At 36.3% G+C, this 24,612-nt stretch overlaps 3 protein-coding genes and 1 long non-coding RNA gene across 4 annotated transcripts; 2 read left to right on the forward strand and 2 right to left on the reverse strand.

Annotated features, from left to right (window-relative positions):
• Positions 1–44: 44 nt before the first annotated feature.
• On the forward strand, positions 45–2,120 carry LOC113284148. The gene is made up of 4 exons (XR_003327945.1): positions 45–87; positions 183–352; positions 1,182–1,271; positions 2,005–2,120. It is a non-coding gene; the product is annotated as an uncharacterized LOC113284148 (long non-coding RNA).
• A 7,411-nt stretch (positions 2,121–9,531) lies between these two features.
• LOC113280446 (F-box/LRR-repeat protein At3g58900-like) lies at positions 9,532–11,105 on the reverse strand. The gene is made up of 4 exons (XM_026529067.1): positions 11,006–11,105; positions 9,985–10,901; positions 9,730–9,879; positions 9,532–9,609 (listed from the first exon to the last, which is right to left on the reverse strand). Exons 1-4 carry the CDS (start codon positions 11,103–11,105, stop codon positions 9,532–9,534), a joined length of 1,245 nt encoding a protein of 414 aa, XP_026384852.1.
• A 133-nt stretch (positions 11,106–11,238) lies between these two features.
• Positions 11,239–14,616, reverse strand: LOC113284141 (F-box/LRR-repeat protein At4g14096-like). The gene is made up of 5 exons (XM_026533558.1): positions 14,399–14,616; positions 13,112–14,028; positions 12,863–13,003; positions 12,361–12,741; positions 11,239–11,611 (listed from the first exon to the last, which is right to left on the reverse strand). The coding sequence occupies exons 2-4, from the start codon at positions 13,811–13,813 to the stop codon at positions 12,364–12,366; spliced, it is 1,221 nt and encodes a 406-aa protein (XP_026389343.1). The 5' UTR covers positions 13,814–14,028; positions 14,399–14,616; the 3' UTR covers positions 11,239–11,611; positions 12,361–12,363.
• A 6,986-nt stretch (positions 14,617–21,602) lies between these two features.
• LOC113284139 (polyubiquitin-like) lies at positions 21,603–24,554 on the forward strand. Its single transcript, XM_026533555.1, has 2 exons — positions 21,603–21,806; positions 22,489–24,554. The coding sequence occupies exon 2, from the start codon at positions 22,489–22,491 to the stop codon at positions 24,106–24,108; it is 1,620 nt and encodes a 539-aa protein (XP_026389340.1). The 5' UTR covers positions 21,603–21,806; the 3' UTR covers positions 24,109–24,554.
• Positions 24,555–24,612: the final 58 nt, after the last annotated feature.

The following is a 24,612-nucleotide window of genomic DNA, read 5'->3' on the forward strand; positions in this document are numbered from 1 at the left end:
CGACATAATCAGAAACCATCTTGCAAATGTTAACAAATACAAGGACCAGAAAGACATACCTGACTAATTGAGATTGAACTTTGGCAGGTATGTGGAGAATAATTAGTTCCATAGTCCAAGTATTTGCGTGGAAAAAACTACCTCGGTTCTCTATCTGAATTTTGTTATCTGATCTTGTGCAGGAAGCTTTTCGTTTTGTGTAAGACATTCATGGTTTGATGTGTATGGTAAAGAAAACTCCCAAGCCATAAGTGATGGTCATTTATTATGGCAAGCTGACGGAGATGTTCCGGGTTTCGAACTATCAACTTTATAATGCATATGCATGGTCCAAACTGTTCTCACGACAAAGGTAAATAATTACGAAACACATGTTCCACCTTGTTCTAGTATTCATAGTGTTAATGGTGGGTTTTTTTTGGCCACCTTGTTCCAAACTGTGATTGGTCACTTTGGTTCTGTTGGGGTCTGTTGATATTACTGAGCTTTGTCAGATATTTATGGTTTGCAAGTGACTTTGCAGGGTATAGATTTTATAAACCTTGTTGATGTATATATGGTGTGAATCATGGGATTCCATCTAATAAACTCCAAAATGTGGAAAGAACCTGAGTGGATTAGTAGTATGTTGGGGGACCACCTGTATAGAGTTTGGTTCTGCAGCTGTTGGGGGTGTCCTCGTGTTAGCTTTGGTATCTTTGATCCTTAATTCATCTTTGATCTGACTTTGTAATATATTTTTACAGGGTACTGCAGGAGTTGCCATAGCTAGTGTTTTGGGAGTCTAACGTATGCTTATAACAGAGCACAAGTATACTTTCAACAAAGAATGTTTGTCTGTTGGTTTAATATCTGTAATCAAATGCTCTTTCTTGCCTAAGTGCATTCGGTTTTGGTTTTAGGGATGGGTCACGATTCTTGAGTTTTGGTTCGTAAAAGTAGGAAGCAGGCACAACAATTACATATTATACAAAGTACTGATACATCCTTGATGTGTGGTTTTCTTGTCATTACTTTTGTGTTGTTAGAACCGTCTTTTGACAAGAACATGCATCTTGGTATTGTTGCTCAAATTGGGTTATAGTAGTCAGGGGTTGATGCTAAAATTGGGTTTTTAATTGATCATGTTAAGCCTTCGTTTGGAATTGTTGGCGATGTAACCTGTGTGCTTTTGTGGTCAGTGGACAAAAACAATGGAGGCTATGGATATGTTTCAGCTGCTCAAGATCCTAACATGTATCCTAACCAAGGCTATGTCGGTCCTGGATATGGTAACATGTATTCTGCCAACTATTGGGTCTATATTTATACTGCCACATGATATCTTATAAATGCATTTTTTTATATATAAATTGGAATTAATTAGTTTATGGGATTCATGTATAATCAACGACTAGAAGACTAGAATTTGAGAATGATATCGTGCCAGATTGAACGTGGTATGGCTAGCTAGTCCAAACTGGTAGCTAGGATTATCTTTTAAATTTCTATATGGTAGATTGATTAGTCCTATTTTGGCAAACTACTGCAATGATATTCAAGTGGTATAGGGTAGGAGTATCGTAGCTTGTGGATTGGTTCCTTGTTTGTCTTTAAAATGGGGAATACTGCGAATGTCTCCATAGAATATGATGGCTGTTACGGCTTGGGATGGATGGTTTTTATTTCAAATACAAAATAAATTTCATTGGGTACTGATGATAAGCTAGGAATTCTTCATGTTAAATGGGTTGTCTCCCAAATTTATTTAAAATGTCAGAGTGTCTCTTTCGATTGTGTATACTCTATTTAACTTGTAAATCTCGTTGTCTAGATTTAGACCATCCTCATCTTAACGTACATTTTTAATATCAGGGGTTTGTTATATGTGACTTAGGTTGCAATTTATAAAGATTGGCAATGCGAAAACTCGTGTTGTCTGGCTGTTCCTAAAATTATACTTGGTTATCTATGAGCTTTGGTTTATTTCATACTCAAACTGATGCATAATGGTCGATTTTGCAGCACTTGGGAACTGTAATCAAGTCTCGCATCCCAGGCCTCCAGTCGATAATTAATAAAAGTATTGCTGAACTAGAGGCGGAATTGAGTCGTTTTGGCAAGCCTGTTGCTTTTGATGGTGGAGTAAGTCTACCTTAAATCTCAGTCTTCAATTCAGAGCCTATTGTCTTTAGTCTTCAATATGCACTTATGAGAAAACATGCACTCAGTTATGGAGATTTGTCGTCTTTTACTTGTGGTTTTTTGCAGGTTAAACTGTACCTGATTATGGAGATTTGTCATCTTTATGATGGAATTTACAAAGAACATCTTGACGGCATGTATGTAGCTGGTAGATTAGAATGTAGCTGGTGTTACTTTCTGGTAGATTGGAATGTAGCTGCCCCTGCCCACACATGTGAGTTGACAACAAAACTTGAACCTCCTTTTGTGATTTGATTTTGAGTTTTATCTGTTGCCTTAGAATGATCTATTTGTTCCCCTGTGATGTCGTTACTTACAAAAAATAAAAACACATGAGTTTCCAAAGGATTCAACCCATTTCTTTGTATCTGCCTTCGATTTCCCTGTCAGCTACAGATATTAATTTTGACTAATGAGCCAACTGTTGTTTACATGATCCTTATACCTTGAACATTACATTTATGGTATTGGTGGTTGGTGTATGTTGCAGGAACGACGTTCTTTGTCGTATGTGAACCAGGGACACAACACATGGATGCTCTACTTGATATCATTTATGAAGTATTGGCTAATTTCATCGTCATCGGAGGAGCTTATCGTTTTGTTGTTTAACATGTTGTTTTTAGCTTATTGTCTATTAGTTTAGCATCTTGTTGTTAGAACATATTAGCTACCTAGCTTGGACATGTTTTGTATTGAGCCAAAATTTCATCTTTTTTGTGTAATTTTAAACCAAATGGATAAAGTGAATGAATGTGGAATTCTGAAGTTTGAGTTTGAGTTCCATTTTACTTGACTTTGACTTGACCTTTTTTGAGTTTCATTTGACTTAACTTTGAGTTCCAGTCAGATTATTTCAGATTTAGCCATTCAGGCATTTCAGCAAGTCTGAATTTATATATTTTTTATATTATAATTTAAATCTGAGACTCACGGCTAAGGGTCTGTACCTCGTAACCCTTAAAATCCGTCGTTATTTGAGACACACGGCTAAGGGTCGTACAAAACAGCGGCGCTTTATCAGAGACCCCAACAGAGACGGTTGGAAATGGTCGTATAACTCGTATATATGACTTGTCCTGACGGTCGCGGAACATCTGTTTTCCACTAGTGATAGTGGGAGCAAAATGAACAAACTCCAAGTTTGTTCATTCCAGGAACTGCTCTTAGTAGGTGCGGTTAAAAATAATAACCAGCAAACTTCAGTTTTTAATACTCTCCGTTTCTAAAAAAAAAAGAAAAACTTGCTTATTTAGCTTATTTAATTTAGCCTACTTCAAAGTAATAATTTCAAATCAATTTAGCCTCATTTTAGGTAAAACTGTAAAATTTAACATTAAAGATGTACAGACCCTTAAAAAAAGCTGTGAAAGAAAAAAACCGCCCTAAAACTCTCACAAATACCTAGCCCCCTGCTATTCTCTGCGGAGCCCACGGAACCCACAAAAAAAAATTATGAGACAAATCTGGAATGCGGTTTTGGTGTGGTTTGTGAGAGCGGTCTGCGCACAACCTCCATTTTAAGTAAAAATTTCAAGAAATCAATTTAGCCCCATTTTAGGTAAAAATGTAAAATTTAAAGCATCACTTTTTCGGAAAAGGAGGTTGTACTCTTGTCTGATCAAAATCTATGAAAATGGTGAATCTGGTGATTCCCTTGTTCCGTTAAATTTCAGTTTGGTGCACAAGCTTACTTCAGTTTCCCTTATCGAATTACTGTTGCATACTTGCTGCCACCATTTTCACTCTTTATTCTGCATTAGTGAACTGTTTGTTTACCAGACCTTGTAAGCTTTCGCTACACCACAAAATTCTGCTTGGAAGTCCTCGAGACAGACTGATCAAACGTGCACCCTTGTCAAAACATAAACAGCATCGAAGCAACCCCCCACTATTTGAAAATTTTCGAAATTTGATTCCCCAAATCTGGAAACCCAAAATTACGATTGGCTACCTCTGCTGTGATAACCTGCCGCCCTATGAAGGGAAAAGAAACCTGATGCAGAATGAACAAATTGGTAGTGATGGGCCCTTCAGTAGCAGCACCTGCACTAAACCTACAATACATTCCCACCTCAAGTTATCGCCTAGTATCAATCACCCAAATGGCGGGAGAGGTTGAAGGTTGGAACCCGTCGTATGGCTACTTTGCATAGTCAAATAAGTTTATGCAAGTAGAACTGCCAATTCTTACTGACGAACCAAATTCCAAAAAATGGAGATGAAAGAAAAGCTGTGGGTTTAATGTCAATTCTAAAGTAAAAATGAGGCCTATCTTTAAAACAAAAAGAAAAGCTAATCCAATTTCCTTAATTCAGGTTTTCAGGCAGAGTTTACCCTACTGCCTTCACAAACCACAAGGTATCTCAGAGATTTTCTAACAGCAGCATGGTCATCAGATTCAAAAGGTAAAATACACTTCGGATCAAGACTATTTAGTTATCTGCGCAGGAATTTAAAGGACTGAAAATGAAGTATATAATGTTGAAAGTTTCCTGCTTGGAAGTCCTCGAGACAGACTGATCAAACGTCTTGCACCCTTGTCAAAACACAAACAGCGTCGAAGCCACCTCCCAATATTTGAAACTTTTCACAATTTTATCTCCCCAGATTTGGAAACGCAAAATACCACTGGCCACCTCTCCAATTACTTTGTGATAACCTGCCGCCCTGAGAATTGAAAAGAAACCTGATGCACAATCAACAAATTAGCTATTGGCCAAAAACTTTGTATGTTTAATTTAAATATCAGGTAGTGATGGGCCCTTCAGTAGCAGCACCTATGCTAAACCTACACTACATTCCCACCTCGAGTTGTTGCCTAAAGAAAGTAGAAAGAAGACCAGTACTCAAAAGGCATAAAGAAGTAAAAATGCAGCTAAAATGTACCCCTCTGAACAGAGCATTTTGAAGAGAAGAAATGCCAATGAGTGCCACTCTTTACACTTTTGGTTACCAGGTTTTGCACAATGGACTTAATGGTCTTTTAAAATTACACATGAATCATATTGCATAGTGTTCGGGTTACCCTATTACTCAGATAGCACCAACTTTCTACAAGTGCAGAAGTGGTAGCAGTTATATGTCTTCCTTGAAAGTAAAGGAGCTTCAAAGAATTTGCTCCTGTTCGTATGTTTGAAAATAAAAAGGCAAGAAATTTAAGCAAAACAAAGCCAGGAAAACATAAGAAGATCAAACAAAAGGAAGCATTGTAAACCATCTAAATTGAAAATTTAACAATAGGGTAAGCTGTGAAATTTTTTCAACATACTAGTTTCGGTGTAGATCAATGAATGCTCTAACTCCAGCAAAAACATGCAAAATAACACACTATTTGGCCTATTCAATTAAGGGCTAACTTGCATAATAATCAAAATAAAGCTGATTGTAAATCAACATGTATTCTCTAGCAGTAAACGTACATCGTTATGTGAGAATAGACTAAAAGAACAAAAACATCGAAATCAGAATGTAGACATTAAAAAGAAAAGCAACACAAACTTAATGTTCTATGTTTTTGCCAAAAAGAAATAAACTTGACTACTTGTGCTTTTTCCCTGTGAAACCTAGGATTTATATAGGAGAAAACCCTGGAATCTGAGCGGGTAAAAATAATTTTGGCGGGCGTTTTGGCTCCTTAGTTTCAATTTTTAATTTTTGATTTCTCAATTCTAATTTTTCGTTTATAATTCTTTTATGTTTTTAAATATTATCCACCTAGATATTTAAAGGATTAAGATCCTATACCGTTGGAGATTGTTATCTAGGAATAAGGTCTTATGTCTATCATATGGTTAAAACCTCTAAAATAAAGGTCTAAATAACACCTCCAGGTAGGATTTTTTTCACCCTCTGTTGGAGATGTTCTTATAGGGGAAGATAATTTTATTTGAGGGACTTACTCATGATAATAATGTCCACCAAATTGGTTAAGGGGTGTCCTAGTGTCATTGTATAGATTACCCTTCCACCTTTAAAAAAGACTAAATTACCCTCAAATCATCCCTTGAAAATTCTAAATCACCCTAAAGTGAATTTAAAACTAAGCAATAGAAAAAACCAAAAATTAAAATCAGTATTCCTTCATCTTTTCTCTTCTCCTTCAGTCTTAACCGTTCTTCTTCAATCTTCATTAATTTTCTTTTTCAAACCCTTAAACCACTAGATAAATTAACCAGCCGTAAATCCTAAAAAATTATTTGAAATACCAGTTACGGTTCATTTTGTAACCGTAAAAATGTTTACGGTTAGTATCAATTTTAACAATACCAACCGTAAAAATTCCTGAGTGAAAAAAGTTTTGAGTTTGATTACGGTTGGCTTTGACTTAAGAGTTATCAACCGTATATAGTTACGATTGAACACTAGCCGCCAAAAAACGAACCGTATTTTTATTTACAGGTCGTCTCTTAAGATAACAATCCAACCGTAACTAAGGTGTACGTTTGGAACAAAGGTAACTAAATTACAGTTCATTTTGTGAAGACTAATACTAATCGTAACTGGTTTTACGATTGGATTTTACCAAAATTTAATCAGTTATTTTTGGTAGTTCTCAATTATGAACCGTAATTCTCACTTACGGTTTGTTACGTCAAAAATTCCAACCATAAGTCTTTTCTGAAAATCTAAAATTTTTGATATTTTTATTTACTTTAGATAATTTGGAGCAACAAAAAGCTAATTGGAGCTAAGTTAGAGGTACAATGTCATATAAGGATTCACCTATCTCAAATGTGTCACTGGAATTACTCATTTTAGTTGAGTGAATCAAAATCTACGGTTTCATAAAAATCACAAAAGTTTTTCTTTTTTCTCCTCTCCACTCTCTCTACCCTATTATTCTGGTTTAGATGAAAACTAATTAATCATCATTAGCTAATTTCAATTAGATTATCAACACTAACTAAATGAAGGCAGTTTAGCCATTATGAAAAATATCTAGATATGGGATTTTTGAAATTAATATCTAATGATCTTTTTTGTCTTATTATAGCAGTCCCTCCAATGGAATCATCAGCCCCTATAATAGGATTCTTTTGAAAGCCTGAGCGCAGTTCCTATGGCATTTGCCAAATAAAAAAATTGTTGAGTCTGATAAATGTGCAAACACGTTTTTGCACAATTTAAATGGGGACGAAGCTAGGATTTTTGCGCAAGAGGGGGAAGTTAGATAAATTTTCTTAATGTGAACCATTACAACTAAAAATGTACACTAAAATTATTAAACTTTGTAATTATCAAACGTCACAAATAACGATTTTGCAGAGAAATCGTCACTCATCTTGTAACTATGAAGTCTAGTTTTGACAATTTTTTTCACTAGAAACACATTATCTCTGTTATACATTCTTTTTCCCAACTTCAATAATATAAGAATAATATTAGATTTTTTTTTCTAAAGCATGTAATTTATTAAAGAAAGTTAGGTTATAATTTGGCGTGGGGTAAGTGGTACCCACTGAGTCATGCAATATAATTTGACTAATGAATACTGAGATTGCCTGGTCCCAAATTTTAGTTGAAAAATTTCTCATTTGACTTCGTCTGCCGCATGATTGGCCAAGCCATCCGCTGCTTTATTTTCTTTTCTGTAGTTGTGTTGTATAACAGCATGCGATATCTGTCGTAGTCTATTCTTTATTTCCTCAATCATCCCTGAGATGTGCCAAGGAGAGGAGTAGGGGATGTGATGAAGGGAAAAAGGTTCTCTAAATCTGTTTCGAAAAGAACTTTTGGCCATTGTCTTTCTGTTGTTGTTCTTTATGCTAAAAGCAGAGCCCAAGTTTCTGCAGTCAAGGCAGTCGTAATTCCTAAAGGTTGAGCTAAAGCCATTACAGTTCGTGCGTCTGAATCCCCGCAAATGAAACCTGCACCTACGAAACCCGGGTGACCTCTGGCCACCCCATCTGTGTTAATCTTAATCCATTGCATGTTCGGGGTAGTCCATCCTACCGATATTTTGGAAATCCTTTTGGTGGTTCTTGATTGGTTATATGTTGGTGTATCTCCTGGTAGCACTGGGGGTAAAGATTCTTGTGCCATAGAATATTATTGATGTTTTCTTTGAGCCCAAGCTAGGATTTCTCCTGAAGTTGTTTGCTTTTGACGGTATATTAGTTCATTTCTAGACAACCATAAGGTCCGGAATAGAAAACAGAAAGTGGAGATGACAGATATTGGTGTTGAATATTGTAGTAGTTGAGAGATGGTTGTCTGAGGTGTTAAGACAAATGTGGGGGTATTATTGGTGTTTGGTGTGGTTGAGTGCTGAGTGATCACTATAGGATCAAACAAGTTCTATGTTTGGGTGTGCACAAACCTTGATCGGATGGGATCCAATTAGAATCGGATTTATTCGATTGATTATTTGTGTAAGATCGGCATCACCTTGTTTGATCCTATATTGAGTGATTGCAAATCCAAATTCTGCTGCTTCGATAGTTGTTGGATAGATTGATCTAACTAGGTAAATGAGTTTATTTGTTAAACGGAAGATCCTTTGCATATGACTTGAGATATCTTCATCTGAAAGAATCAAGAGAGTTGTTACCAAACAGATTTGTTGTTCCTTTACTGTTTGGAATACGATCCAAAGGAATTGTTCCAGTGCGTGCACTTATTGAATGTCAGAAGCGCAGGGATACTGAAGAAACTTAGTGAACTGTAGGTTTAGTTGCTTGGTATCAACTATAAGAAGTTGGTGTAGATTTTGTATAGGGCGGCTTAATTCTAAGAGTATTCAATTCTGGACTAGGTCTCAGGGTTTTTCTGCATTTGTGGTTTCCTCGTTAACAAAATCTTGTTGTGACTTTTACTTTTCTATTTCCGCAATTATAATTGTTTTATTATAATTAAAAGTAAAATACACAAACGTTAATTCCGTTACGATTGTCTTTTGGCCAGTGAACTTCTTGTTTTAGTGTCATTTTAAGAGCAAAACCTACTTTGCTAAACTATACTCTCCAGACTTTTGATGTCTACAAGTCTGAAGTTTTGCAAGAAGATCAAAATATTATGTAATGTAAGGGGATAGAAACTAATGTCTTCTCTTTCCTAAATGTCTTGGATGAAAGTAAAGGAATTTCAAAGAATTTGTTCCAGTCTGTATGTTTGACCCTAAGGAAAGATACTTAAGAAAAACAAAACTAAGGTAGCAGTTATGTGTTATATGACTGAAACACACAGGTAACAGAAGAGCTTTGGCAATTCTGCACCAGTTCGCCAGATATATTTCAAGAACCAGAATTTCGAAGTCTTAGAACTGTGTAGAGGATGAAACCATAAGAAGCATGCACAAACAAGAGTATACTTATGATTTATATAGCGAAGTCTTAGAACCAGAATTTAATGGTTGTCTTTGCCGCCATCATCCCCTACATCCTCATCCTTGTCTTCTTCTTCGTCGGGGTCAGGGGGATAAAACTGAATTTGAGATTGAAAAAGATAGACACCATAAGTCTAACGGGTTAATAATTGTAATCTCGAAACTTGTTTTGTAATTTATCTAACGAGGGAAAAATGTTTTGTGCACTTGTGACTTGCCACTTCAAAGTCGAGTGACACCAGATTAGGTGCTTTTTCGAGCAAAACAATTACTGCTTTATCAGCGGTTACCTCCTGAGTCAGAATCAAGTTGTGCAAATTATGATATGAAGGTAAATTGTTCAATAAATCGTCTGCAACAGAGAGAACCTATTCATGACAAAGGCAATGTGTATCAGCTTCAATGCGTTCGGTTTGCCATAGAACATCACAAACATATACTTCCAAAACATAGCAGCAAGCAAGAACTATTACCTGTAGGGTTCTGTCAGAAATTTTTAGATACATCACATGTGCAAGTGCTTGAAGAAACTTACATGCAACTGCACCATAAGCTATATCTTGCTCCCACATTGCACCATATTCTTCAAAGGAAAAGTCAACTGTTGCTTTAACTAGTGTTGGAAAACTAGATAGGACATAATCCTTTGCAACCCTACCCATGTAGGTGAGAGTCTCCAGATTTGGTGCATCAATTTTGAGAGCACAATTTGGAAAGCCATATCCTCCTTTTTCTGGATTCATAATATCTACGTCTTTCAGTGCAGGATTTGAAATACAAAAATTCTTCATATCTGACCTCGTGCAGAATGCCACACCCAAAAACCGTAGTACGGGGCAGTTAGAAAAGAGTTGCTCATTCCAGCACTCATCTCTAAACTTCACTCCAGTAAGAATAAATCTTTCTAATCTCGGAAAAGATATATATTTAGGAAAACAGGAAACAGTGCTTGAAAGTAGCCTCAAAGAAGTTAGTGATTCACAAGTATAAAAAGATGATGGCATCGGAACTCCGTCGCTCTGGTTCAATCTGAGCGAGAAATCTTCAACATTGTGACTTAACACAGTGGAGATCCATTTTTGAATCCGTGGTTCATCCAAGTATGCATCAGAGGAGAGAGAGAACTCCTTTATGTTTGACTCATCGTGAAACTCCAACGTTTTATCAACAAAATCTATGAACGTATCGGCCTTCCATGAATTGTAGTTTTGAAACTTAAGGATAGGGATAGACCTCCAAATGTACATCCATCGTTTAAATAATACACAAGTCCGAGCAGCATTACGAGTACCAACAAAGGAGAGGATATGATGAAGAATTGAACCCGGCAAGTTGCTAATCCTATCTTCTACAACCTCACTCATATTGTTTTGCGTAGCTTTTGATAAATCTGTCCAAAATGAACAAAAAGTGAAATGAAATTAGAGGGAAATTATGAATTTTAGCAGGTTATGGAAAAACCCTTTTATCTATATTACATGAACAAAATCCTACCAGCAGTAATTGAGAGAGAGAAACAGGAAAAACGAGCTTTGAATGAACAGTGGAGAGGAGGAGAAGAAATGAGCAGACAGACAATGGTATACAGATACATCTTTAGTCTTTACCAACTGGGCTTAGCCCAGTTGACCAGGAGGTCAAGAGATTTAGTTTTACGCCTGTTGGAAAGGGGACTTGATTGAAACTTACAAGCAAAATGGAGATGAAAAAAATAAAGCGAAAAACCATTAAAAGCGAAATAAAAAGTGAACATAATCCACTTTTCTTTGAACTGAAGTTTCCAGATATTACAGAGATTAAAAGACACAAAATGAAATAGATACTGTTGAAAGTTTTCAGTCACCATGTTTTCTCTTTATTCTGCATTGGTGAATTGTTAGTTTACTGAATCTTGTAAGCTTCTGTACACCACATAATTCCACATGGAGAAGTCCTCGAGACGGACTGGTCAAAACACAAACAGAGAGGAAGCTACTTCCTGATATTGAATTTTATCACAAATTTAATTTCCCTGAATTTGGAAATGCAGATACTATTGGCCACCTCTTCAATTACTCTGTGATAACCTTCGCCGCCAGTATGTGACAGTGGAAATGAAACCTGATGCAGAGTTTGACAAACTGGGTATGGTCAGAAGTTCCGGATGTTTTACTAGATATACCTTCCTGCTGAATTTATGAAACACCTTATACACGATAGCATGATAAAGTAACAGTATTCACCACAAACACAACCACAAACTAGGAAAGTATCCAATCACGGAAAACTTAGAGAGACTAATAAAATTTACAATCCTACGGATTCACTGATTCAGTATTTTCCCTTGTATATTTGTACAGTTTCTTTAAAGTTATCTTTTGACCAGTAAAATTCTTGTTTTAGTAAATTTTTCATTCTAAGGCTAAACACTAAAAGAATTCATCGTATTTTGATGTGTATTACAAAACTGAAGTTTTTTAGATGGTCAGAGCCAAAAGAAGCATGGATAAAATTGAATACAGATAGATTAAAAACTGAAAATTAGCATTAGCCTAGGCAGTAAAATGGTGACGAACTAGTTCAGATGTACAGTAATTCATAGTCTAGCTCCAGCTAATCATGCACATGAATCCACTGCTCTGCCAATTTGGCTTTCAAGTAATGAAAAATAAATCATCAGTCATTGGAGGGCTTGCATAAGGAAGGAGACCCAGTCAGGCTATAGTGTTTGGCTCCTGGGTTAGGCCTTCAATATGGTTAACCGTTTGTCTCTTGAAACAGATAAGGGAGCACTATTACAGTAAAACATCAAAATTTAATTGATTCTTGAAATTATATATTTCAGCTAGAGAAATGTAAAGAGGACAGACCTTCTAACCCGGGTGAGAATAGAGTTTGAACACACAACTTGCTGAGGCTCTTGGAAGACTCGATAACTCTGCCATTATTACTTGTTCGCTTTCCATATCAAGACTGCGATCACCGTAAATCATCATTGTCTCCAGAGTTCTTGCATTCCTCAAAATTAGTTTCACCCACCTAATCTCCCTTGGGTCGCCAGAAAAGTTTTTAAAGCTAACTGACTTGAGCTGTAGAAAAATACATCTAGTGGCCACCGTATCAATCTCCCAAGCATTGTTTCCCTTGTCATTGTTGTCTTCGCCCTCAGCAGTGCCAAAGTTATTGTCTTCAATATCGTGGTTGTCTTCACCTTCATCATTATCCTCGTCGTCAACCTCATCATCAGTAAACTGGAATACTTCGAAAAAGGATAGACAGGCGTCAAAAGAAAGATAACTGCATGGGTATAAATAGCTAGAAAATGTATCTCAAGAAAAATAACATCCAGATTCAAAAAGTTTTTGCACTTGCCCCTTTAAACTCCAGATTAGGTGCTGTTTTGAGGAAAGCAATGAGTGCATTATCAGTGGTTGTTTTCTGAGTCAGGTTCAACTTGAACAAATAATGATATGTTGGCAAATTTCTCACGAAGCCGTTTGCAATGGAGAGAATCTGTTCGTAACAAACCAATCATGAAAAACATATCAGCCTCAAAGGGTCAAATTTTTCAGAGTACGGCATAAATAGGAATTTCCAAAAGATAGCAGTAATCAGGCATACCTGTAGAGTTCGATCAGAAATTGATAGATAGTTTACACGTGAAAGCGTTCGGACAAACTTACGTACAGCTGCAACTTGACCAATCTTTTGCTCTCTTGTTGCACCATAATCGTCTTCGAAGTCAATTTTGGCTTCAACCAGATTCCGAAATCTAGACAAAAGATATTCTTTTGCAACCCTTCCTTTGTAGGTGAGATATTCCAAATTTGGTGCATGAATTTTGAGAGCACAGTCTCTAAAACCATCTTCATTTTCTTGCCGATTAAGAATTTTCAAGATTTTCAGTGTGGGATTTGAAATACAGAAACTGCTCACATCAATCCAATTGCAGAATCCAATTACAAGATCTTCAAGAACAGCGCAAGTGGAAAAGAATTGCTCATTCCAGCAGTTGCTGGTAAATTTGACTCCATAAAGGTGAAGGCGCTTGAGTCTTGGAAAAGAGATATCTTTAGGGAAGTAGATGTTAGGGGTTATTTCTAGTGTCAACGACAGGACTGATGCACTACTGCAAAGAGACAATGGAACAGAGAATGGTTTTCCTTGTTCTAAAAATAGACTGAGCTCTTGAATCTCAAGCCTTATCAAATTAGAGATCCATGAATTAACCCGAGACTCATTCAAGTGTGTATTCCAGAGTAGAGAGAATTTCTGAACGTTTGATATATTATGACGATGCAATGTTCCATCAAGAAAATCCATGAATTTATTGGTTTCCAAAGAAGAGGGAAACCAGTGTTTGAAATCAAGAGTAGGGATAGAGGTCTAGATGTAATTCCATAGTTTTGATTTCAAGGAAGGAAATAATATGGTGAAGAAGTGAGTCAGGTAAGTCACTGATCAAATCTTTAGCCTCAGTCATGCTGTTTGGTCCCTTCAATAGCTTATGATTATTAAAATCCATGCTTTCGACTTTTCTGTTAAAAGAGGAAGATAAATGAATGGGAATTAGGGATCAGCAAAGTGAACATGTCTCCAAAAACCCATTTTACTACCATCAGTAGTCGATTTTAGTCATGTTTGATGATTACAATCACCCAATAGCAGATCCCAATACAAAAATATCATGTGCTGAACATAATTTGGCTAACAATAGGCAATACAATAACAGATATCAATTTCTATCAGACTATGAAGCACGAATTCTAATAAATGTAGATAATTTCTTTTCAGCATTTTGTCAAACACTTAAAAGGTACAGTTAATTCCAATTCCCAAACAAACTAACAGATAACGAAAGATTAAACATAAAACTTGGAAAAAATTACAAAAGATACCGAGATTTACCTGAATATCTGCCTGCAGATGAAATTTTGTGCCAAATTGGAAGAATCGGGGTCCAATTCAGAATAAAAGAAAGGCTGATAGCATGGAAACCGAATACTGCAATCATCAAAATTAGGGGAAAAGTTAGAAATTATTTCAGCTTTAAATAGGGTATTTTTATTTTTTATTTTGAAGCGTTATTGTTGCCAAAAGAAGGTTCAACCGAGTCAGCTCATCAGGCTCTGAGTTGGAACTATGGCACATCGACCCTTTTTAGTTTGTTTATACTGGCGGGCTTTGAAACCCGAGTGTTTTCCTTTTTGAAACCTGTTTTGAGGCATGCTAATTTTTTTTTTAGGCATTCAAGGCAATGATATCATGTGGTAAAATCAATAACCCTTTATCCATTATATTTTTATATCACGGCAATAATGTCCTTATCATTAGTGTTAACGATAGTAGTTTTTATGTAAACACGAATTATATTAATCAAGAAATATAGTACAACAATTTAAAATCTCATTTTTGTCAAAAACATTGGAAATAATACTAGATTTTAAAACCCTGTGTTTAACGTGAGAGAACTTGTGCCGAAGATGCTTTACTCGAGCTTATTTTGCTATTTGGTCCGCCGCAGAGTTATATTTCCTGTGTTATATACGTTACCTGGGCTTGCGGAAGTTTCTTCAGTATTGAGTTCACTTCTTATATGGTGTTATCCGCACTCCAAGGAGAATCTTTACAAGACTTGTTGATCGTCTCCGCCAAAGTTTTGCAGTCCGTTGCTATTGAGACACTGGATAATATATTTTTACTTAACCATGAAGATGCCTTTAGTAAAGCTTTTTAATATGGGCGAAAAGCTGAGGAGGCACACTCCGAACCAGCTTCAATAAACATAAATGATTCGTTGTCCACAGAATAAAGTAAAAAAGTATATCGCATGGTCGAATCCTCTATTTTGAAAACCGCATCAATAAATATTATCCAATCCGAAGATAGGTCAGACCATTTCTTTTTGGGTTTATTTCTTTTTTGAATCTTCATTATGTTTTGGATCCTTGCATGAGTATTCTGGTTTAGAATTTTTTTGGATTTGCTCCATAAGGTGAATCGGGTACGGGTTTATTTTCTCAAAAACTACCGAACATCTGTGCTTCCAAATGAACCAGGATATATATAGTAGCTATATTATCCGATAGTTGAGTGAAATATTGGTCCGTGATCCACACTTTTATCCAATTTTCTATGGAATCCGAAGTAATTCCAACATTCACCGCTTTTAGAGAAAGACCAAACCAAATTGCTCTTGCAAAGGGGCAAGCGCGAAAAAGATGTTGTTCTGATTCTTGTTATTAGGATTTACACATTGGACACTCTGTGTTTATGTCTGAATTATGCCCCCCGAGTCTTGAGTTAGTTGGAAGTGCTTTTTGAGCTAATTTCCAGACGAATAATATTATTCTTGGTATTACTTGGATTTTTCATATTTTTTGCCAGGGAAAGAAGGTTAATGAATTAGTCTCTTGATCTTGGTTTATGAGAAAGTTATAAACATTTTTTGCTGAGAAGGTTCCTGAAGGATGATGTTGCCATCTGGCTTTGTCTTGTTCTTGTCTTTTTGGAGTAATAGCTAGGATTTTTGCTTTTATTTCTAGGTAAAAATAAATATCAAGTTTTTCTTGATCCCATGTATCCTCGGTAGTGATCAACTCATTTACCCTCCGTGGAACCGGCTCTTGAATATTAATAGGCTTCTGAATAATATATGTGCTAGGAACCCATTTGTCTTCCCAAATTTTTGTGAAGCTCCATTTTTTACTGGACAGATAAAATTGCCTTCAAGATCCAAATCTTTTTTTTATACTAGTCCAAATCTAAGATAATTTGGAAGATCTAGAGAATTCCAGAGGATGAGAGTTTGGAAAATATTTTGCTTTGAGAAGTTGAACCCAAAGTTGATCTTGCTCTGAGATGAGACGGATAGCTATTTTAGTAAGGAGAGCTATGTTAAAATGGTGCGGATTCTTGATTCCAAGACCTCGTTGAGATATAGGCTTGCAGATGCTGGCCCAAGCCCTAATATATCCTCCTCTGCTTTTGGGCTTGTCTTTTTTCCACCAGAAATCTCTTTGGATTTTGTCCATCTGATCTAGCGTTTCTTTAGGAAGAGCTAGCACTTGCATTTGGTAAGTTGGATACCTTGAAGAATGGATTTTATTAGAACTGTTCTGCCATCTTGAGAGAGAGCAGTTTAGATTTCCAGCCTTGATAATAATTAGAATATAATATTAATAATTAGTAGTTAATGTTGATGATTAGTAGTTAATGTTGATGATTATTAGTTAATGATTATATAGCCTTAGTTATTTCAGTTTGTTGCATGGAGGAGACAAAAGAGTAAAGCATAAAGGAGACAAAAGAGATGGAGAATCATACATACTTCTAATTCATTGTGTTGCTCATTAAATACATGTAAGAAAGCAAGATAGAGTAGCTATTACCATTACATGTGTAGTTAGTGGAAGAGAAAAGACAACGGGTGTCAAACATGAAGGAGAGTATGCCTTTTCAGTAGAGTCGTGCTCAGGACGAAAGTTTGAAACATTGGGGCTCTAGTTTCTGTTAATCTGTTTGTTTTTTGTTCTACTTATTTTTATATCCTAGAAAAATATGGTTTATTCACTATGCATCCTTCATCACCATCTATAAATGAATACCTCTCCATAAACTGCAAGATTGAAATGTTAAAAGATCAGACTGCAGAAAAAAGGAAGTAAATTATACAGGTATGCTCTAATCCTATAAATTCTTTCTGAAATGACGAGGGTACCCAAATACACCACAATCGTTTGGTTTCAACCCGTAAATATGATACCTTGAGTGATAAAAAGTTAAGACAATACAACTTTAAGATATTCACCGCATAATATTTACGGTCCAAAACCGCTACTAAAGGATCAATATCAAGTGATTAGAATTAACGTGCAAGTTTTATTTACTTTATTATAATAAAACAATTATAATGCGTGAATTAAATTAAATAACACATCAATATTTTGTTAACGAATAAACCGTAAATGCAGAAAAACCCCGAGACCTAGTTCAGTTTTGAATACTCTCAGAGTTCTGTCTTGGTATTCACATGCGTTGGCCAAACGGTTGTAGGCGCACGAATATTTAGGAAATTAAGTAACTAGTGGTAGATTACTTGGTCTCAAATATACGAAGTTGTCTTTGTTATTTGTATAACGTCCTAACTATGAGAGTATTCAAAACTGAACTAGGTCTCGAGGTTTTTCTGCATTTGCGGTTTCCTCGTTAACAAAATCTTGTTATGTCATTTACTTTAATTGCACATTATAATTACTTAGTTATAATAAAATAAATACACTTGTGCGTTAATCTAAAACACTTGATAAGGATCTTATATATAGCATATCGGTTTCATGCCGCAACTATTATCAAGTATATACCTTATTTGATATCGTTGGTGACTATCGAACGACATTGTGATTACTGAATGATGGAGTCTCTATCGCTCGGTAAAAGCTACACCGCGCCTGACTTATTAGCTACTTATTCGGTTATATATATATGTCACTTTGGTATATCCATAGTGGTGCAAAAGTGAGAAATCTCAAAATTCTCTATGTCCATAGGAACTGGCCTTAGGCTTACTCCTATGCACATGTTAAACAACTTATTTTGTCACTTAGCATCCACTATGGGTATGGAAAAGTGTAAAATGTATGTGGTAAAGTGTCAAATATACCACTTAGGCATACATGACAGAGTTTTCAGCGAGCGATAAAATGTCCATCGTTATATGGTCTTAACATCGCTCGTTGGTCTATCCAACACCAGCAGTAGTCACGTTATAGCTTGTTGACTAGATCATCGCTCAACAGTTTCTCATCCAATGACTAAAATTCCCCTTCCCTATAAATACCCAAGTTCAAATTCATTTCAACTCACATCAGAATTTATAAATATCCCGAAAGTTTCTTTGTTTCTCAATATTCTTCTGATCTAATTCAAGATAACTAACTACACAGTCTCTACACTTCTTAATTTATTGTAATATGGATTCACAATCTCAAAGTCAACGCGACGGTAAAGGTAAAAAGATCAAAGTTCGGGGTAAAAAATTCAATATCACAGAAGATGAATGTATTTGTCGTCATTATGTTTATTTTAACTAAGATTGTATCGATGGTGCACAACAGCATGGTAACACCGTGTGGGATAAAAAATTTCTGAGATATCAAACGCAAACCATGAACATCAATGATCGTGATGCAACTGGGTTGGAACTACTCTTCATTGTAATCAATAGCGAAGTGGCTTCTCATGTTACCGCGGTAATGAAAGCCACGAGAGGCCAGAGTGTTCTTGTGGATGGTGAAGTTGAAAGACAGGTTGTGCAGAATGGCAGCGTAAAAATGGCAAAAAAAAATTCATTCGAAAGTTGTTATCATATTTTGAAGGTGATGAATAAATATAATCCGGACGTGTTAACAGCTAATCAACAAGTACCCGAAAGGTCACCATACAATTCTTCTCTCTCAACACCAAATTCTCCACTATTTTCAACATGTCCATCAAATGCTTCACCAGATACCCCAAGAAACCCGAATGTCAACTTGGTTATCAGTAATGATGATGCTAATAAGAAACTTCTAAGAAGAAACAGAGCAAAAATTTCTAGAAAATTAGCTCAAGAAGAGGGAAGCTCAGATACTTTTATCATGACAGAGTTTATGGAAAATTTGTTAATGACTATGACAATTTTTAAAACAAGTAGACGAAAAAAATTGTCAATGACTATGACAAGCATAACATTCTTCAAGCTGACACTTCAATTATGAACTCCCAACAAAAACATGTGTGGCGATCGAATTTGACAGGCTACAATTGCAATCATATATTGAACAACAAGCTCGATTTAATAACAACCAAACTGATGTATATGATGAGTTCGATGAAATAATACCTTTAGATAATTGATGTATTAATTTTAGTTTTTATTTGAAATATGGAATTTTACTTTGTAATGTTCTTACATTTTGAAATATAAAGTTGCTTAATTCGAAATGTTGTTGCATTCTATTTAATAATAAGTTAATTCATTAACCTAGTATTGAACAAACAAACTACAAACAAATAAATAGTTAAATGTTTAAACTGATACATAAAATAAAACTTAATTATTACGCCCACCGACTCTTTCATATCCTCCCAAAGATTCACTGATAGATTTTCTCTTCACCTGTCATACAGATTGTGGTTCTGAATGCAATTAGTCGTTTGTCCATAGTTTCTTGCAAGCACACCTCTTTGTGGTTGAATCTCGGGCCTCAAATCTTCATCTTCATAGTTAGTCTGCTCCTCATCATGACGATTTTACTGAATTACCACGTTATGTATACTTAGGAAAGTGAGCATAGTGTTGTGCATTTCACAAGGACTTTAACTTCGATATGGCCCACAAAAAATAGTGAACTCCCTCTTCAAAATTCCTAAATCCCCATCCACATCCTTCCTCAAAGCCATTTGGCGTTCGATAAAATGCAAGAATAAATTACCCAATGCGCCGGCAGGGGGATGACAATAACATTAAACCAAGGTTGACCATTTTGGATAGATACTATTTACAAGATAATACCCATGAGTATATTAATTTCCACTGATTGTGAAACAGACTTCGAGATAAATTCCATAATTTAGATCTTCAAGTAGAGGCGACTTGTGCAAAAAATTAATATCATTGTGTGAACCCGGAAGACCAAAAAAAGCGTGCCATATCCAACAATCATAAGAAGCAGCAACTTCAAGGATAACGATTGTTTCGGGTAATGACCCTTATATTGATCAGCCCAATAAACAGGGCATCCCTGCCATGCCCAATACATGCAATCAAGACTACCAAGCATTCCTTGGAATCCCCTATCCCGACTCTCGCTTAATATTTGTCTAACATCTTCCTCGGGTGGTTTTCTTAAATACGTTAGACCAAAATGATTAATTATTCACAAAACAATGAAATTAGATAAATGAATCGAAGTTGTTTTTCCCGTTTGAAGATACTCATCATTCGCATCCGCTGGTTTGTCATAACCTAGAATCCTTATAAACGAAGTAACTTTTTGTTTAGGACTATGACCTCTAATATTTAGTGCATCAAAATGATGATTAAATTGAGGTTTTACTCGACAAATCTCATCAATAATCTTTTTCACCAGGTGCCGAGGCATGCAGAATCGCTTGAACAGAGTACACAAATTTGGGAAAAAAATAACCGTGCATCAGCTTCTGGTGGTATTCCCTCCCTCGATACGTATATCTTCTTGAGAATACTTCTTTTGACTCTGAAACTCTAGGTATTTGGACCGAATGTACGAGCACCAGAGTGTCGATTAGTTTTTTATCTTCATCTTCCTCATTATCAAGTTATTCCAACCTTGGTTGATGCATTTCTTGCTGTAATCTACACCGATTCATAATAAAATTGCTCTATTCATTGAATCTCGCCATTAATGATTATAAAATTTAAAAATGAGAATACGGATAAAGAAATTGGTAAAATATATGTAAAGTAGGTGTATGTAATTTGAAGAAGTATATGGGCACATATATAGGAACCAGCAGGGGGAAATAATCGTTACGAAATAATTGTTGAATGATATTGAAACGACCAAACGATGGTAAATATGACGCCAATAATATTTAATACTTCCATCGTTATGGACAATAACTGTTGATAATAACTCTATCACTCAGCTATTTTTCCATAGTGGCACAACTCATTTACCATTACCACATGGTAAGTCTTTTTTTGATACAAACAAAACATTTCATTTATTAAGTTATCTTACATAACTTCTACTGACATATTGTTCATCCTTAACTTCTTTGATAAACATATCTGGGATGCTATAAGCAAAATCAAAACAGGATCTCTCATTTCTAGATCTATTAGCAATTACATGTGCCAAATTATTTGCAGTTCTTTTAACATGATTAACGGAAAAGAAAGGACAAGAAAAAAGCATATGCCTTATTTCATCTACACTGTTCATACCACATGTTAAGTCCAACAACATTTTTTAACCTTGCATGTAAGAAGGCCTTTCTGGTTATAGAAAAAAAAAAAGAAAGAAACTAAACTCTGAAAATAAAAGTCAAGTGTATATACCTCTTGATACACCCCATGTCCAAGTCGCAAACAAATACCATATCTTAACCGGTTCCTTAATACTCGCGGCCAAGTCTTTCCTTAATCAAGTTTGGCGGTGCAGTTACAAACCTTTATAAACACAGACCTCAGCAGCCCACTTTCAATATTCAAGATTCGTACGATCTCCGTCTCCGTGCCTCTTCGAGTAAAGTTTTTCTTGAGAAAATCTCTAGATTCTGTTATCACAAGGTAAAATTCAAGGTTTCATCTCAATTCTGTGTTTATTGAATCTCCTGATCTAAATCTAGGGTTTTATTAAAATTATGTGATTTTATCTTAATAATCTTGTATTCAAGTGTATGGATCTGTAATTAGATTAGGTTTCATACGGATATTGATTAGATTAGGTTTCATTATGGATTCTGATTCAGTGAATTTGATCATGTTGTTTGTTGATTCAATTTTGATTTGTTACAACTCAGATGTCAATTTTCATACGAAGGGTTTCATCTCAATTTTGTTTTCCTTTTTGGATTTGTTATTTTTGTTGTTGTTTAATGGTGGGACTAAATTGGTGTAGATATTCATTGTCGGTTCTGATATTCATGGTGTTGTTGGTAAAGTCTATTTAGGTGTTCATGAATTTTGATTCTCAGATGAATTAGGTCTGTGTTTGACTGAATCGTTATATATCTTGGTTTTATAAGAGAACATGTTATTGGTTTGTTATTTATCTTGATTCTTATAAGAGCTCAGGTTTGGATTTTGCTTCTGTTAAGTTTCTTCGCAGTTGTTAGTTTAGGTGTTTAGGTGTTGGATTTTCGTAGCATCATATATGTTATCTTTTTCAGATCATAATTTACGGTTTTGGTGATTATCCAATTGAATTTTTGTATGAGGGGTTTCTGATTAGTTGTTAATTTAACTGCAGATGACAATGCAAATATTCGTTAAAACCTTGACTGGAAAGACCATCACTCTCGAGGTTGAGAGTTCTGATACTGTTGATAATGTTAAAGCCAAGATTCAAGACAAGGAGGGGATACCTCCAGATCAGCAGAGACTGATCTTCGCTGGTAAGCAGCTTGAAGATGGAAGAACCCTTGCTGACTACAACATCCAGAAGGAATCTACACTGCATCTCGTTCTACGTCTCCGTGGTGGTATGCAGATCTTCGTGAAAACTTTAACTGGCAAGACAATCACTCTCGAGGTTGAGAGCTCTGACACCATCGACAATGTGAAGGCAAAAATTCAAGACAAGGAGGGAATTGCTCCAGACCAACAGCGTTTGATTTTTGCTGGAAAACAACTTGAAGATGGCAGGACATTGGCTGATTACAACATTCAGAAAGAATCCACCTTGCACTTGGTTCTTCGACTAAGAGGTGGAATGCAGATTTTTGTCAAAACATTAACAGGGAAAACTATTACACTTGAGGTTGAGAGCTCTGACACCATCGACAATGTGAAGGCCAAGATCCAAGACAAGGAGGGAATTCCTCCAGATCAGCAGAGATTAATTTTTGCTGGGAAACAGCTTGAGGATGGTCGAACACTAGCTGATTACAATATCCAAAAGGAATCCACCCTGCACCTGGTTCTTCGTCTGAGGGGAGGGATGCAAATCTTTGTCAAGACTCTTACAGGCAAAACTATCACCCTTGAGGTTGAGAGCTCTGACACCATCGACAATGTGAAGGCCAAGATCCAAGACAAGGAGGGAATTCCTCCAGACCAGCAGAGATTAATTTTTGCTGGGAAACAGCTTGAAGATGGTCGAACACTCGCTGATTACAATATTCAGAAGGAGTCAACACTTCACTTGGTTCTTCGTCTACGCGGTGGTATGCAGATTTTCGTGAAGACACTTACTGGAAAGACAATTACATTGGAGGTAGAGAGTTCTGATACAATCGATAACGTGAAAGCTAAGATCCAAGACAAGGAGGGGATTCCTCCAGACCAGCAAAGGTTAATCTTTGCAGGCAAGCAGTTGGAAGACGGGAGAACCTTAGCTGATTACAATATCCAAAAGGAGTCCACCCTGCACTTGGTTCTCCGTCTACGTGGTGGTATGCAGATCTTTGTCAAGACTCTTACTGGGAAGACAATTACATTGGAGGTTGAGAGTTCCGACACCATTGATAATGTCAAGGCAAAGATCCAAGACAAGGAGGGGATTCCTCCTGATCAACAGAGATTGATTTTTGCTGGGAAGCAACTGGAAGATGGGCGAACCCTTGCTGATTACAATATCCAGAAGGAATCCACCCTGCACTTGGTTCTTCGACTGAGGGGAGGAATGCAGATCTTTGTCAAGACTCTTACTGGCAAAACTATCACACTTGAGGTCGAGAGTTCTGACACCATCGATAATGTGAAGGCAAAGATTCAAGACAAGGAGGGGATTCCTCCAGATCAACAGAGATTGATTTTTGCTGGGAAGCAACTGGAAGATGGGCGAACCCTTGCTGATTACAATATCCAGAAGGAATCCACCCTACACTTGGTTCTCCGTCTGAGGGGAGGAATGCAGATCTTTGTCTAGACTCTTACTGGCAAAACTATCACCCTAGAGGTCGAGAGTTCTGACACCATTGATAATGTGAAGGCTAAAATCCAAGACAAGGAGGGGATTCCTCCAGACCAGCAAAGGTTGATCTTTGCAGGGAAGCAGTTAGAAGATGGAAGGACTCTTGCAGATTACAACATTCAGAAGGAGTCCACTCTTCATCTTGTCCTTCGTCTCCGCGGTGGCGATAATTGAAATGTCCCTTTGTGTCTGTCTGATGGCTTGCCAAACCATGATACTCTTTCTTTTAGATTGTTCTGTTTTTAAACATGGTGGTGACTAGTAGTATCGATTTTTTATGATTCTGTTTAGGCTCTATTATGTTCTGCCTTACGGTACCTCGGGCCATCTTGGTATTTTGGTATTCTGCTAGTGATGTCTATTTTAGATCTTTTATATTAAATTTGAAGTTGTGTTAGAAGTTAAACATCTACTTGAATGAGTTAAAACTGTACTACAGTTCAAGAGTGGAATCAACTT

Source organism: Papaver somniferum, chromosome 5 (genome assembly GCF_003573695.1).
Source record: "Papaver somniferum cultivar HN1 chromosome 5, ASM357369v1, whole genome shotgun sequence".
Taxonomy (NCBI): domain Eukaryota; kingdom Viridiplantae; phylum Streptophyta; class Magnoliopsida; order Ranunculales; family Papaveraceae; genus Papaver; species Papaver somniferum.